Raw genomic sequence first — 15,242 nt, 5'->3', positions numbered from 1 at the left:
AACACAGGTGGGCATTGGATATATATATATATATATATTATGTATTATATTAGTATATTATAATAATATATATAGTCCCGCAGTGGACTGATCGTTAAGACACGGTTCCCAGCAGATCAAGCGTCACTGGCTGTGGACAATGTGCGGATGGGTGGCCACTTGGATCAGTCTGCGTAGGGACCGGAGGTAGGCGGCATTGGTCCTCGTTAAATTGTTCAACCGTAAAGTGCTCGACTTCGCGTGCAGGTTGCCGGGCTACCGAAGCGGTGGTGCTCTCTTCTCTGCAAAGGATCAAAATTGTGATGGCATGTCTTTGGATCATCCTCAGGGATGTTTCCCAGACGGTCGCCGATAGCCCATTGTGCGGGTCTAGTGCGACGTAAATGAACAACAACAACAACATATATATATAAACATCCCTGGACAAATTATTAGACGCACTAGAAGATTCTATGTAAAATCTTAGTTATCAGGTGATACTATACAACCTTATTGTTTTTACCCGACTGAAACCGGTTTGCACTTGTTTACGTTCATGTATCAATCATGCATCATGTATCATGTATTCAATTAAATTAGACGATATATTATATAAATATAGAATATTTAGTATATCAAGTATTATATTAGTATATCATAATAATTTGATCAAATTATTAGACACACTGTAGTTTTTCAATGATTACATGTTTTGCACAAGTTAACATGCAATACTTTTATATTTAAACATATATATATGTAATGAGCTAAATTCACATGTACGAAAGCAAATGCTTTGTGAATTTGTACAAACTAGCACACTGCTTCCGACGTGCAAACATTTCTCGTAAAAATGTCTGAAGAACTCAGGAAAATAAATAAACATTTATTAACCTGTTTTTAACTGGGTTTGTCCAAAAAGTAGTGTCACTGAGACGAGTAAATATATATTGTAAGAAGAGGAGAGTAAGAGTAAGAAAATATATATTGATACGATTGGTACAAAACATTAAAAAGACTTAAAATATGTTTCACTCTTGAACTTTTATAAATAATTTCCATCGAGATTCATAGGCATATAAGGCGTCATGGAAGATTTTTTATAGACAGAATATCTTTCTTTAGAGTATTGATGTAAGCCACTTGAATTTGTCAATTGTCCCAAAATGATGTCTTTTATGGGCAATGATGTCAAAATGATGTCTGGCAGCGTCAGAGCAATCGGTCAGAAAAATTGGTCACGTCGGAGCAATCGGTCAGAAAGTGGATAGTGAAGAAGTCGGAATGGCATAGACTCATTGTCATGGTAAAGGTTGCATATGTCTGTGATGTCTGGCCGCAACTATTTGGAATGATAATTACCTTTACACTTAAACAAAAGCCCAAATGATGGTCTGAGTACAAGAACTCAGTCACGTGCGTCACGTTTTCGGTAAGGGTGGTCGATGACTCTCATCGCTGACAACTTCATGGCCATCAGTGCATGTTATGTGACACGGGTAAAATGATCATTCTGATAACAAACCGCCACGAAAGACCACTGCGTGCTAGTCAAGTTTCGAGCTAAACTTGATGGCCATTAAATCGTGCGCAGAATGTTGTTTCACGTGGAAGACTAAAATAAGTTTCACTAAAAAGCCTGTCTGTATTACCAGGATAGTAAAATGTGACTGAGGGACCACGTAAGTGTAAACAGAGTAACCTCGTTACCAATTACGTCTGCGATTGCGCTTGAACTCGTATAAGCTTTTGAATAAAACCTGTGACATTACTTTTGGACTCCCCCTGCATTTCATATGATCTCGATTTTACAATATTGATTTTATGTATGAAGTGAATAAATCGATCCTGACAAATCACGTAAGTATCTCAGAGACAATTATTTAAAAATGCTACTTTTGTCTGCCAAAACAAAATTCTAAATGATAATGGTGATAACTTAAATATACTAACAGTAATTCTTTGCATGCTGAAATGCTTGGCTTATTCAGACTCTATAATTTCTAAAAAATGGCAAAAGGTAGGTGTATATTTAAGTTCTTAAATAATAATAAAAATTCAATCAAAAACGTAACAGGAAACTCATTTTATTAGGTTATTAATCATGTTTTATTAGGAAATGCTAGAAAATTAAATTAATTAATTTAAATATTGTATTGTCTTGTTTTACTAAACTTGATTTGTCAAATTCGATGAACACTAACAATCGTTAGTTCCATATTTTAACCAGCTAGCCAACCGGCCTGTGTAGGGGGCAGGGAACTGTCCTTGCATCAGAAAGGTTCTGGGTTCGAATCCCGGGCAAGGCATGGATGTTCCTTCCTTCTCTGCACTATCTGTCCTCGCTGTGGGAGTGACGTTGGCCCACCTAATATTTTACCCCTGAAAGAGAGGCCAACAAAATCGCCCTGTATATGCCTGAATTGACGGATGTTAACACAGGTGGGCATTGGAAAAAAAATATTTTAATCAGCTTTGCACATATTACTCATAAGCAGCTGTTTTTTGCTTGTTTGTTTTTTTAAACTTCACATAGAGTCCAAATATATTTCCAGTAACCGAAGCGTACCATACTATTACACTGCTAAAAATTTTGGAGAGCATTTAACCACAAAATCTTGCAGATTTAATACATCCTCAATAAAGTGTGATTCAAACCACATTATCTTGAAAATTAAACCTTTATTACATGATACAATTGCTCAGTTTGAACAGAAACATAGTCCATTTCAACACTTTATTAAGTTTGCAGAAAATTTCGCTGTATATCATGGTTTAGGGTACCAATATTATGGTTCAACGATGAACTAATTTTTTTTTGAGTATGTAAAGATGATAAATATAACTTAAATGTCATGAAGAAGAAGAAAATATGTCATGAAGAAAAATATAACTTACTTATTTGCCATTCATGAGTCTGCTCAGTAACTTCCTATAAGCCTGTAGACCTTATGCCTTCCTATAAGCCTTAGTAACTTCCTATAAGCCTGTCGAAATCTTAATGAAAACGAGTCTTTTTAAAAAAAAAAATTTCAAGGACTACTTTTAAATAACTTTCTCACTTTCTCGGGCCAAGCCTTTCAGCTCCGCAGAATTAAAAAATAATTTATAAATAAATGAAATAAAACTCAAAATAAAACCCGAATGAAAAACGTGAAAGATAATATTTTGAAAACACTCGCATATTTAAAGTTTAAAGAAGATATTATCTTTATCTGTAAATATGTAACAACTTTATCAACTATTTAAATAAAGCGTTTTTCAAATAAGGAAAAAATAGCTTATTTCTTATGTTTCCATACTATCCGAAGTTCATTTTGTCAAATTCACTTAATATTTTCTTCTACTAAGCTCTCCAAAAACCACAGTACATACAAAAAACTATAAGTTCAGATAATGTATAAATCATATATCAGAAAATACACTTTAAGAATTTCCATCAATTAAACTTCTTATTAGTTCTTATTATGATATTCCTGAAGTTTGCTGAAAGTAAGTAAGTCTTTTTCTTTCTTAATCTTATAGTCGTGCAGTCTTGGAAATCCATGAAAGCAGTGGCATGGGAGATCTTGGCTCTCCCAAGTGGCAACTGGTCGTCTGTGTTATGGTAGCATTCGTTATCCTCTACATAGCCCTCTTCAGAGGTGTGAAGTCTCTTGGAAAAGTAAGTTAAGCATCATCATATTGATTAGAAATAACTTGAGATCCTTTTAGATTGACATTTTCTTTACATTTAGCCTAGACATAAGTACAAGAGTATAATATAATACGTTGTTGAGAAATAATGATCTACTCAAATAATTTTCATTATCATTAGATATGACTTGAAGACGACATTTCAGATAACAATATTCTCTTTTCCTTAGATAAGATGGCATAATTAAATACTTAGTTTCGAAATAATGATCAATCTTAATTATTCTTGTAATCATTAAATGTAACTTGAAGACATATCAGGAAACCGTTTTCTGTTTATTTTAGGTATAATTTAATTATTTGTTTCAAAATAATGATCTATCTAAATAATTTTCATAATCATTAAATGTAACTTGAAGGCATTTCAGATAACCATTTTCTGTTTATTTTAGGTATAATTTAATACTTTGTTTCAAAATAATGATGTATCTAAATAATTTTCATAATCATTATATGTAACTTGAAGGAATTTCAGATAGCCATTTTCTGTTTATTTTAGGTATAATTTAATACTTTGTTACAAAATAATGATCTATCGAAGTAATTTTCATAATCATTAGATATAACTTAAAGACATTACAGAGAGCCATGTTATGTTTATCTTAGGTATACATATGATGTTATAATTTAATACTTTGCTTCGAAATAATGGTTTATCAAAATAATTTTGATAATCGTTAAATGTAACTTAAAGACGTTTCAGATAGCCATTGTCTGTTTATTTTACGTATAATTTAATACTTTTTTTCGAAATAATGATTTATCTATATAATTTTCTTAATCATTTGATATAACTCGAAGGCATTTCAGATAGTCATGCTCTTATGAATATATATGATGTTATAATTTAATACTTTGCTTCGAAAATAATAATAATATAAATATAACTTCGTTAAATATAACTTGACATTTCAGATTGTCCTGTTCTCTCTACCTTAGTCATGGACAGAATGGTATTTAGTACTTTGTTTAGAAATAAAGTGTTAGTGACGCAAATAGCAAGTATCACGATAGAAATTAACTAGATAAACTTAATTTTACTGTTAGATCACCAAAAAAAATTTTAAAAATTCAAATTAAGTTTCTTTTAAGCAAAGCGGAAAATAAAAATTATAAAAGATGCATAAGTAAAAGATGAAGGTAAATTAATCTGTGAATCTTCACTTAAATTACAAAAGTTAATCCTAAAATAATAATAATATAATTTTTGCAATATTCTGTGTAATTTTGAGTTCTTGCATATATTCGTATCTTTTATAGGTTGTGTGGTTTACTGCTATTGCTCCATACGTAATTTTAACAATATTACTGATTCGTGGTTTATTATTACCCGGAGCGACAGAAGGCGTGCAGTACTATCTTCGTCCAGATCTTCACAAACTGTTAGACACTCAGGTAAAATGAAATTGTATGTATGTATATGTAAAGACTTGAGTGAATGATGGTCTCTTAAGTGACATTTTAGAGAATCTAAAAAAACAAGCTTTAGCTTACCTTTATTTCTTGTCGACAATCTTCCGACTTGAAGAATCTATAAATCACTAACATTAACTTAAATCGTAAGAGCCATTACTTTCGCATTCTTGGCGTTTTAATTTGCAGTCATAAGATTGGTTTTCTATAGTTACTCGTCGTGTTTTCGTTGCAAATATGCTCTGGAAATTAACATTAACTTAAATTGTCAGAACCACTACTTTTGCATTCTTGGCGTTTTAATTTGCAGTCATAAGATTGGTTTTCTACAGTTACTCGCCGTGTTTTCGTTGCAAATATGCTCTGGAAATTAACATTAACTTAAATTGTAAGAACCACTACTTTCGCATTTTTGGCGTTTTAATTTGCAGTCATAAGATTGGTTTACTATAGTTACTCGTCATGTTTTCGTAGCAAATATGCTATCAAAATTTTCTTCCACTTCAAAAACAGTCCAATACTATCACTTAGTACCTTCATTCCATGAAATATTGATAATTTTATGATTGGCTCCATAGTTAAATAAGTCTAAAATATGACCTTTTCCCGAAAAATTTCTTTTTTTTTTCCTAAAAGTTTTTTCACTAAATTCTTTATTTATGAAAAGATTTAGATGTCTGAAATCAGACTGGGTTAAATTAGCTCCAAGCAAGGGTTACTTTTCCCACATATTTTAAAACATTCTTCTTTTATCTATCAATGACCATTAAAACTTTAAATGCATTATTAATTTGCTAAAAACATGCACCTGTGCAATAATAATATTATGAAAGCCCTATCACTAATGTTTCCTATTTCATTAGCCTAAATTTCATAAAAATAATAAAGCAAAACTGGCCAAAGTAGCCCTAAATTAAGACAGTCGTTGGATTTAATTGAAATTTCAGAACCATAATCTTTTGGCTACAATCTAAGCTTTCAATAGATTCAAAGCATTTCTTAAAGATGTAAATTTTAAAAAAAATTAAAAATTCATTCAGAAAAAAGTCGAAACTGGGAAAAATTTCAAAAGTGGTGAAAGCGTTTCATTAGGCTATTGGAAATTTTTAACCTTTTTATTTCACTTTAATTTTAGGAATTATGTTGGGTAGTTATAACATAAAAATAAAATGTTATTTGGTTAATAGGAAATAGAGAAACAAAAACATTTTTTTTATTCATATTACAACTTTTGATGCTGAAGAAGAATGTCTGTTAAGTTAATTAATTGTCTTTAAACATAGACCAATAACACAGCTGAAGAAGTTGAAAAAACTCACAAAATCCAAACAAAAGACGCTTCCTCGCATTTGAAAACATCTAAAAGCTTTTGCTAATTCACTGCAATTTTCTAATTTCTAACCACTTCAAATAATATTTCAAAGCAGTTTTCTTTCTTCTTTTTTTTTTTAGCATTTTCTTATTTTTGCAATTTACATTAATTTCAAACTTTAAATAAGAAAATTACAAAAATTTTAATAAAAATTAGTAAAAAAATAATAAAGTAGTGTAATAAAAATTACATTTCAATTACTCTAACTATACATGTTTTAATACAATTATCTACTTTATGAAATACAGAGAAAGAAATGATGTTTTGCATTGCAAATCTTGTTTAATTACAGAGGAATATCTTTTTTCTTAGGAGCATTTTTCTATTATTTGACGGATATATTTAGAAATTTTTTAAGCCATCAAACTATAGACATCTCTATTAACTGTAGGCGTAACGGATTATCAAGGAAATTCACAATAGAAGCTTTGAAGCGTGTCGAACTATAATGTTATTCCAATTTGTTATAGCCTTTATATGGGAACGTGGTAGCTCAGGGGATAGAGCACTTGCCTCCCAATGAGGTGATCCAGATTCGAATTCCAGAAGTGGTTGGTTAATACAAATTCTGCCCATAACTAGTAACGACCACAGTGCTGACGTAAAAATATCCTCAGTGGTAGACAGATCATGGGTTAGAAACCCCTGGCCGTCGGACTAACTATGGGAGGTTTCGTCCTTTTCCTCTCTATGTAGCGAAAATGCGGTTCCATCGAAAAGTCCGCCATGAAGCTAGTATTTTCCAAATACTTGATCCAGGAGTTCTCTTGTCATCTGAGTTGCGTTTAAAATTACAAGTCAATGGAGTTGAACATTGATAGTCATAAACTCAGAACTGGATCGCCTGTTAGACGCCAGTAATAAAATAAAATAAATTAACGTTTATAAAGTTCTATGATGAAGCATATTATAGTACTTCCTAGATTTGAGATTACACCGTACTATGGTTTAACTAAAACGAAAATATGGTTAAACTAACCACCTTAATATGGTTGTTGCAAATGAGCATAATATTATAGTTCTGTATTAAATCGACCTTAAGAATAAAAGAACAGCAGTTAACCAATAAAATAGCAGGTTTTTAAATGTGACTTACTTAAATTTTCGAAAAAATTAAGAATTATAGAGAGGACAAAAACCTTTGAATAATTTCGTTTATTAATGTAAATCTAAAAATATATATATAATTCTCAATGAAATATATATGCACGATATATATTTTGTCTCTAAGGTTTTTACATTTCTTTCTATATGAGCAAAAAAAAATCAAAATAATTATTTAGCTTTCTCCATAGTAACAGCATTTTAATAAATGTGAAAGATTTTGTATTACAGAAATTTTTGTACCTGAAATATTCTTTCACAAAAAAATATTTTCTTTGCCGAAACTCAAATATATATCGAAGCGCTTTTTATTAAATTTCTCGTTCAGCGCAGTTGGTTGCAACACTTGTAATGTTTTATTTATATTCTCGGCAGCTAAGAGAACGAACGAGCAGGTTTTCGCTCTCTAGCTATTTACATATTCTCTGTGTTTCATTTATCTTTTTTACATTTTTTCAATTTATGTTCGTTTTATATTTTAGGGTGTTGTCTGTACATGTGTGGGCATAAATAAATTTCAATTGAAACCGTTTTAAAAGGCTTAGCTTCAAAGAGAATATGAGCATATGGTTTGTGAGTTACAAAAACAGCATTTAAATGATCTAACAAATATTCTATGCGTTAAATGTCTTCAATTCTTTTTACATATCAAGAACTCTTTAAAATTATGTTTCTTCTTACCGCATACTATTATTAAAGTAGAAAATAAAAAGAGAGTAATTTAAATTGAGGAAAAAATTTAAATGATTACCGTACTGTATAATTATATTTCTGGTAAAAAAAGAGAAAAAAAAAACATACTTCTACCTAATAAAACCAAAACATACGGTATTTAAACCCTTTATTCCATAATTTTTCAGATTATATTGTAAGAATTTACCAGACATTCTAGTTTTTAAAATTATAGTTCTTATTATCACTCATTTATACAAAACTCAAAAGTAAATTTAATCAAATAAATGGTTTTTATGCCATGCTCTTAGGTATCATGATAAAATTACCAAAACTTTACGACTTTCACCGAATTTTATCACATGTTATAAAACCATATGCCATTGTTAATTTTACCAAAATCATTGCAAAAGTGCTTCGGTTAGAATTATCGAGCTTTTTAGTGCTTCCATAGAACCAGAAGCACTGTAAATTTTAGCATATTCTGGTAGTCTTGACCATACGTTTTTTCTCAATTGTTCATAGCAATTTGATTGAAAGATTATTGAAGTTTTACAATGATAAGCAAGTGTAAATTTTGTTTATGTTTATAAACAAAATAATTTTTTTAGATAAAAGTAAACATTAATATTTTAATTTCAGTGCCAGCAAAAGTAAAACAATAAATATTTACTCTTGTAAAAAGATTCTTTTAGTGTCGAATTTTCTTATGATTTATTTTTGTCATTGCTGCATATTTTTTTAAAAAAAATAATTTCGGGCACCGTTTGTTCTAAATTGGATATTTAACCAAAAATTAAAACAATTAAAAAAAGGAACAAAAAAGGAGCGAAATTTCTTTTAATTTTAATAATTAAAAGTTTTTTTTAATGTTTCTGTACTTTCTCAATATTTTTTATGAGTTTTGATACGGAAGGCATTTAATATAGCTGGTACACAAAACTTTTTGTTACTAGTATCAAAAGAAGTTTCAGATCTGAGATATTTAATAGGAATTTTGATTCCTTCACGTGTTGAATAACCTAAATAATATTTAATGTTAGGTATAAATGGCAAATATTGGAATTCGTTGGAGGATTGGTTGGAATATAGGAATTCGTTGAAAAAATCTGTAAGCACAACTAAATTATCACGATTATTAAATAATTAAACTCCCAAGAATAACTGGAATTTCCTAAATACATTCCGGAAATTCTACAGAGTGCCTAAAATGTTTGCTACTTTAATTCGTTGTTACTATTACATTTTGCAAAGATAAAATCTACGAAGATTTTTAATTAAACAAAATGATAAAATTAATAAGATAATGAAGAGATTAAAGTACGTAATTTGTAACAAAATTACGTACCTTAATTTTTACGGCATTTGTGACTGAAAAAAGCGTTTTTTTTTTCTTTATTTTTTTGTAATTATTTAAAAAAAATAGAGATTTATTGCTTTAAATCTTCTTTTTTTTAAAGTCAGAAATTAATTAATCAATAAAAAATTTCCCTCAGTGACGATAAAACGAAATAAATAAATTATTTGAACTCATAAAAGCACAGCACAGAAAAGCAATTTCAAAACATGCACACTTTTATTTTAAGAAGCCTATTATCAAATTGCTTTGGGTCAAAAAAATGTCAAGTCAAGAAATTTTTGCCCTATCTGGAGATTTATTTATCAAAAATTCTGCTGGAAATTCGTTTTAAGGCGTGTTCAAGGCTTCTTTATCTACATATATCATGATTTTTTATATTTTTTAAAAAATATAAGGCTCTGATGGCACCAGCAAACACATAAAAATTAAAACGCAAAAGCAACGCATTTATTTCAAAGTTACATTACTTTTTCTTCTTTTGATTAATGATTTTGCAATAAACCTTTTAATTGATACGGCTATCTCGAAAGATACATAAAAATATTTCTCTCTAAGAAAGAATTTTTTCATGATTAAAACAACACTAATTTGTTTACTCTTCAGCGACGTGACTATGTTTGGGATTCAGATGAGAAGATGCTTAATGAACTAGGGCGTAGTTTTCAACTAAAAAATTTATATTTAAATGAAAATCAAGGTCGAAGTTTCATTTGCTTAACCTTAAGCAAATGACCACACCTTTTAAAGACATCACGCTACATCAGAATATGTAAATTTTAGTACTCTGAGAAGAAGAATTTTCGGATGTATTTTTATTATGTACGCAAAATTTAATTAGATAATAGAATTTGAAAGCAATTATAATTTTTTCTGAATAAACTTATGTGTTAAAACTAATGCTAAATTTAAAATTCTAGTATAATTTAACTTTGCTATTTCTTAAAAAATTATTTTGTTTTTAATTAAGATACATATTTTTTTATTGTTCAGATTAAGCATATTTTTAGATTATTCTTAGAAACCCAAATAATTCTATCGTAATTGAGAATAAATTGTCTTCTCTATATACTATTAAAATGCTAGTATTTACATTTTAAACCCGTGAAAGTTAATCTTTCAGAACATTTAGCGAACATTGCTTCGATTTGGACAGAAACCGGGTACAGTTTAGCACTCTAATAAGATTGCAATACTTTTGCACGATGATGCGGTTAAAAGTACCGATATTATGATTCTGGTTTGGTTCAAGAACTTGCATATGCGCCATAAACCTTATTTTAAAAACCTCTCAATGTTGTCGCTATTGGCAGCTCTCAGCATTAATTCAGTGCTTAATTTAACTACTGAATTATTTTGTGAAAATAATTTAATAAAAAAACTGCTGTGTTGTTGTTTCCAATATTATTTAGACAAGTCATGCTCCCGAGCCAGTGCCCTATTCCGAATTAGGTCAGGAAGGTGCACTTTTCGTTTGACAAGAAATCACCACAAAGATGAAAGTACGTCTTAGCTCAGAGCCCCTTGGATAGATGGCAGCACCATTTACTTGTGTGGCCACTTCCTCAATTTGGACATAAATCTGTGGGAGAAGAAAGCTTTTCTCCAGATCTCTGTACCCATGGTACTGATCAGTGATCGACCACAGATTTTCAATTCCATAGATTTTACGAGCATGCACTTGGTAAGTCTTAACGGAGTCGAGGATCGAATCTCGGCCGTCCGGACCGGAGACTCTTAATTAAACTATATAACCGTGAAAATTAAACCATTCTAAATGTAGTTACTCGATATTAAGGTTCAACGTGAACGGAAAATAGTTCAATTTTTAAATGTTACAAAAAAAAAATTTACAATATTATTATTCAAGGTACCGATGATCTAGTTTAACCATGATCCGATTTTTTGAAAGTGCGAGGTTAAACTGTAATTGCCACTCACATCAATATTAAAGTGGTATGATGCATTTCTATTTTCGACAGCTATTGAGAACACCAGGTCAGTAAGCATCTTTATGAGCTTAAAATTTTGACTGCAATGTTAAAAATGTTAAAAGGCGTTAAAACGTAATATTATTCAAATTTGCTGCAACTTATACAGTGCCTTGTTGAACCATGTAATCATGCAAATCAATGATGCTTGAACTTCAGAGTCGTCTTAGGGGGAAGGCAAACGAATTTTTAGAGCTCTTGAGAGCCCCATACCAGTAAAATTCCAAACCAAAAAAATTTTATGTTTCTAAAAATTTAGCTGTTTAAAAAAAATTACTTTTAATATTAAAAATTGGAGAAATGTGTTTTTTTATTTGAAGCATATATATATATATTTACTCAAGCATGGCTATGGAATTCAATGATATTAATATTTCTACAAAGGAGAACTATTTATAAAAATCAATACCATAGACTTCTATTTTATATTTTATAACCAGCGTTGAACAGCCGACCCAATCCTGAGTTTACGACTATCAATGTTTATCTCCGTAGCCTTGTAGTTTTGAATCCAACCCAGAAGACAAAGGAATTTCTAGATCACGCATTTAGATAAATTTAGTCTTCATGGAAGACTTTTTGATGAAACTAACCCGCATTTACATTACATGGAGAGTAAAACCACGAAGCCTTAAATGGTTTCCCCGACAGCAAGGAAATTCTAACCCAAGATCCGTCTTCCACTGAGGGACTTTACATCAGCACTGTGGTCGGTGAAAGCTGGAAACAGAACTCATATCATCCAAATACCGCTGGGATTCGAACCTGGGGTACCTCATTGGGAGGCGAATATCCTATCCCATGAACAAAAAATTTCAGTATTTTTAGTTGATTAAGTGGGAACCTTAAATACTAAATTGTGCCTTTCTACTTCATGGGTCCCGCGTTTGGTAAGTCATAAAGCCTCAAGGCATATAAGCAATGGTAAAAATTTTAAATTAAAATAGAATAATCGGAAAAAAATATTAAGCTGTACGTTTTTAAGAGCGAAATTAAAAAAAAGAATAATCCTAAATAAATCGCGTAATTTATTCCAATAATTTCGGCGAAAAGGAACTGGAAATAAATCTTCACATCTCTAACGGGGCAATGGCAGAGGGGTAGTGCATCTTCTTGACTACGGGACCCACGAGATTCGATTCGCGCAGTGAGTCAATGTTTCAATTTTTTCAAACCTTCATTTAATAAATGTTTTTTTCTGTTTACAAGTAATATGAGTTTAAATATTATTTTATTTATTGTATTGTTCTAAACCATTAAATAAAACTTGACATTTAATTTACGGTATTTTTCATAAATATTCTTCGATTTACTAATCCAATTAAGTTCAATACAAATTATTTTTGCATTGTATTTCTTTAGTTGCTAACTGTTAGATATTACTCGACATTTAAATTTCAGCAATAATTCAACCTTATAATAAAATAATAAATGTTAAAATAATAATATTTATAAACAGTGGTTATATTTGTAATAATTGAAAAATAGTTAATAAAATAGTACAAAAAACAATTAATCGTCCTTTTCTTCCCCATTTTTTAAAAATAAATAAATAAAGTAGGATTGATACACTTTTAAACTTCCAGAAAGTTGAGTAATCTTTTTAAACGTTAATAAAGTATGTTAACTGCAAATCAACTTTAAAAACGTGGCTCATGTTAATCACTTTTTATCAACTGTGGAAAATGCAAATAGAATTTTGTTTTTAATTTTTCATAATGATTATCATCCAGATTATTCATAAAACAAAATATGCAATTAAATTAACTCTGATCTCAAAATACAATGGATTTAATCAATTCAATAGATCGTAAAAACCCCGATCATTAGAACAAAAGATATTCAGGGTAAGAGATGTTCACTGTAAATTTTCTTATACCCTAAAAGTTCTTGAAAAAATAAGAAAAATAGGTTAAATAGATAATGCTAGTACTAAGCAAAAGAAATATATTTATATTACATATAATATTTATCGATGAGATATGAGTGTAATTATAGCTTTCAAAAGAGATATTTCACTTTCAGATTCTAGAACTGCCTCCTCGTATTGTAAATTCGTAAATGCCTAGCTGGCACAACCCAACTCGACTAGCTTGATTGAGGTTTCATCATAATTTATGATTTTGTTTCTCTTTTCCTAATGATTAATTTTAAATGCAAGATGATCTGAAGAATTTATTTTTATGTAACCTCTAAAAATTTTCACATAAGGGCAATTTTTACAAAAATCGTAATGAAAAGTTCTCAATAGTCAAAATTAGTTTTCAATAATCTAACAGTATGATTTAAAGTATATTATATTGACATTAAATGACTTAAAAGAAATTTATAAAAATAAAATAAAAATATTTTATAAGGGACAGTGAAAATTTTTTCTTTGCAAATGATCCAAAAATGTTTGAGAAAAAATTGTTTAGATGATTGCGTGTAAAATTTTAAAACTAAAAATCACCTCGATTGTTACATCGAATTTTCCTCTGATGAATTAACTCGATAATAACTTCCACCGACATATTTTAGGTGTCAATAAATAATGGTTATTTTTATGTTAAAACTATAGTCTTTTAAGATAATAATAAAAATTCTTAGTACCGATTCTGACTGTATGATGTAGGTAAGAAACAGAAGGAACCTATTTCGTTTTTCATTTTAATATTCATCCATAGAAAATTCTGTGTGATACATTGAATGATCGCTTTTAAATAAGATATTCTCATGCTGAGAATCTTAGAAATACAATTAAAGAAACTAGCCAAGCATTGCGAATTTGTTATTGCCTGACTGAGCACAACTCAATTCCTCTTGCTTGTGATTTAGTTAATGTTAAAACTTTATTTTTCATCCTTATCTAAAGACTAATTTTAAATGCAAGGCGATATGCTGAATTTATTTTTTTCGCAAAAACTGAAGCCTTTCAGATTGGGGCTAATTTCATAAAAATTGTGGAGAAAAAAATTATGAAACTGCATTGGTCAATAGTATTAGGTTCGGGCGTATGAAATTTCTAATTTTTATGTGAATATATGAAACTGCATGTATTTTTTGGAAATCTGTTTATTTAATTAAAAGATACTCTATTGGCTTCAATACACTTTTCTTAAAAATATATTAATACATAATTCTTAATAGAAATTATGGTTTTTAGAATCAATAAACTATATTGTAAGATATTTCACACTGTCTTTATTTTCATATTATTTAGCCCGTAAAAACTATTTTAAGAAACTAAGAAGTAAAAGTCGGGTGATCAGGTGAGTAAGATGGATGTTGAAAAATTTCATTGAAAAGTGGCTCTTGTTGAAATCGGGTTAGTAATGGTGCGCAGATGTTCAACCGATCACTCGGTCAGTTCGTGCAAAATACAATTATTTATTTTTTTCCTTTTCTTATCTCATCAACTTCAAGAAGGAAATATTGTTGTATGGTGAATTTTCATTCGAGTTTCTAGTAGATTCAGTTTGATTCCTTTCTACCAATGCTTTTAGAGCTTCCTTTTTTGCAGACGTTTTCAGTCTTCTACGCAGTTTCTTTTGCTGGCAAAAATTGTCAAATCGAAATTTTTCAAAACAGTACTGTACTTTTTCGTCGTGAACAGTATTCTCCTCAATTGTATGGTTTAAATTGAGTGCAGCTTTTGCAACATCATTACCAAGTTTAT

At 29.8% G+C, this 15,242-nt stretch overlaps 1 protein-coding gene across 1 annotated transcript in view; it reads left to right on the top strand.

Moving 5' to 3' along the window:
• The window catches only part of LOC107451050 (sodium-dependent noradrenaline transporter), a 192,114-nt gene that overhangs the window by 152,970 nt on the left and 23,902 nt on the right, over positions 1-15,242 (top strand). Inside the window, exons 6-7 of the mRNA XM_043046900.2 lie at positions 3,505-3,643; positions 4,936-5,070. Of these exons, the coding sequence (XP_042902834.1) occupies positions 3,505-3,643; positions 4,936-5,070 (274 nt within the window). The remainder of the gene's footprint in view (positions 1-3,504; positions 3,644-4,935; positions 5,071-15,242) is intronic.

This window comes from Parasteatoda tepidariorum, chromosome X1 (genome assembly GCF_043381705.1).
Source record: "Parasteatoda tepidariorum isolate YZ-2023 chromosome X1, CAS_Ptep_4.0, whole genome shotgun sequence".
NCBI lineage: Eukaryota > Metazoa > Arthropoda > Arachnida > Araneae > Theridiidae > Parasteatoda > Parasteatoda tepidariorum.
This window is presented reverse-complemented; position numbering and strand designations above follow the sequence as displayed.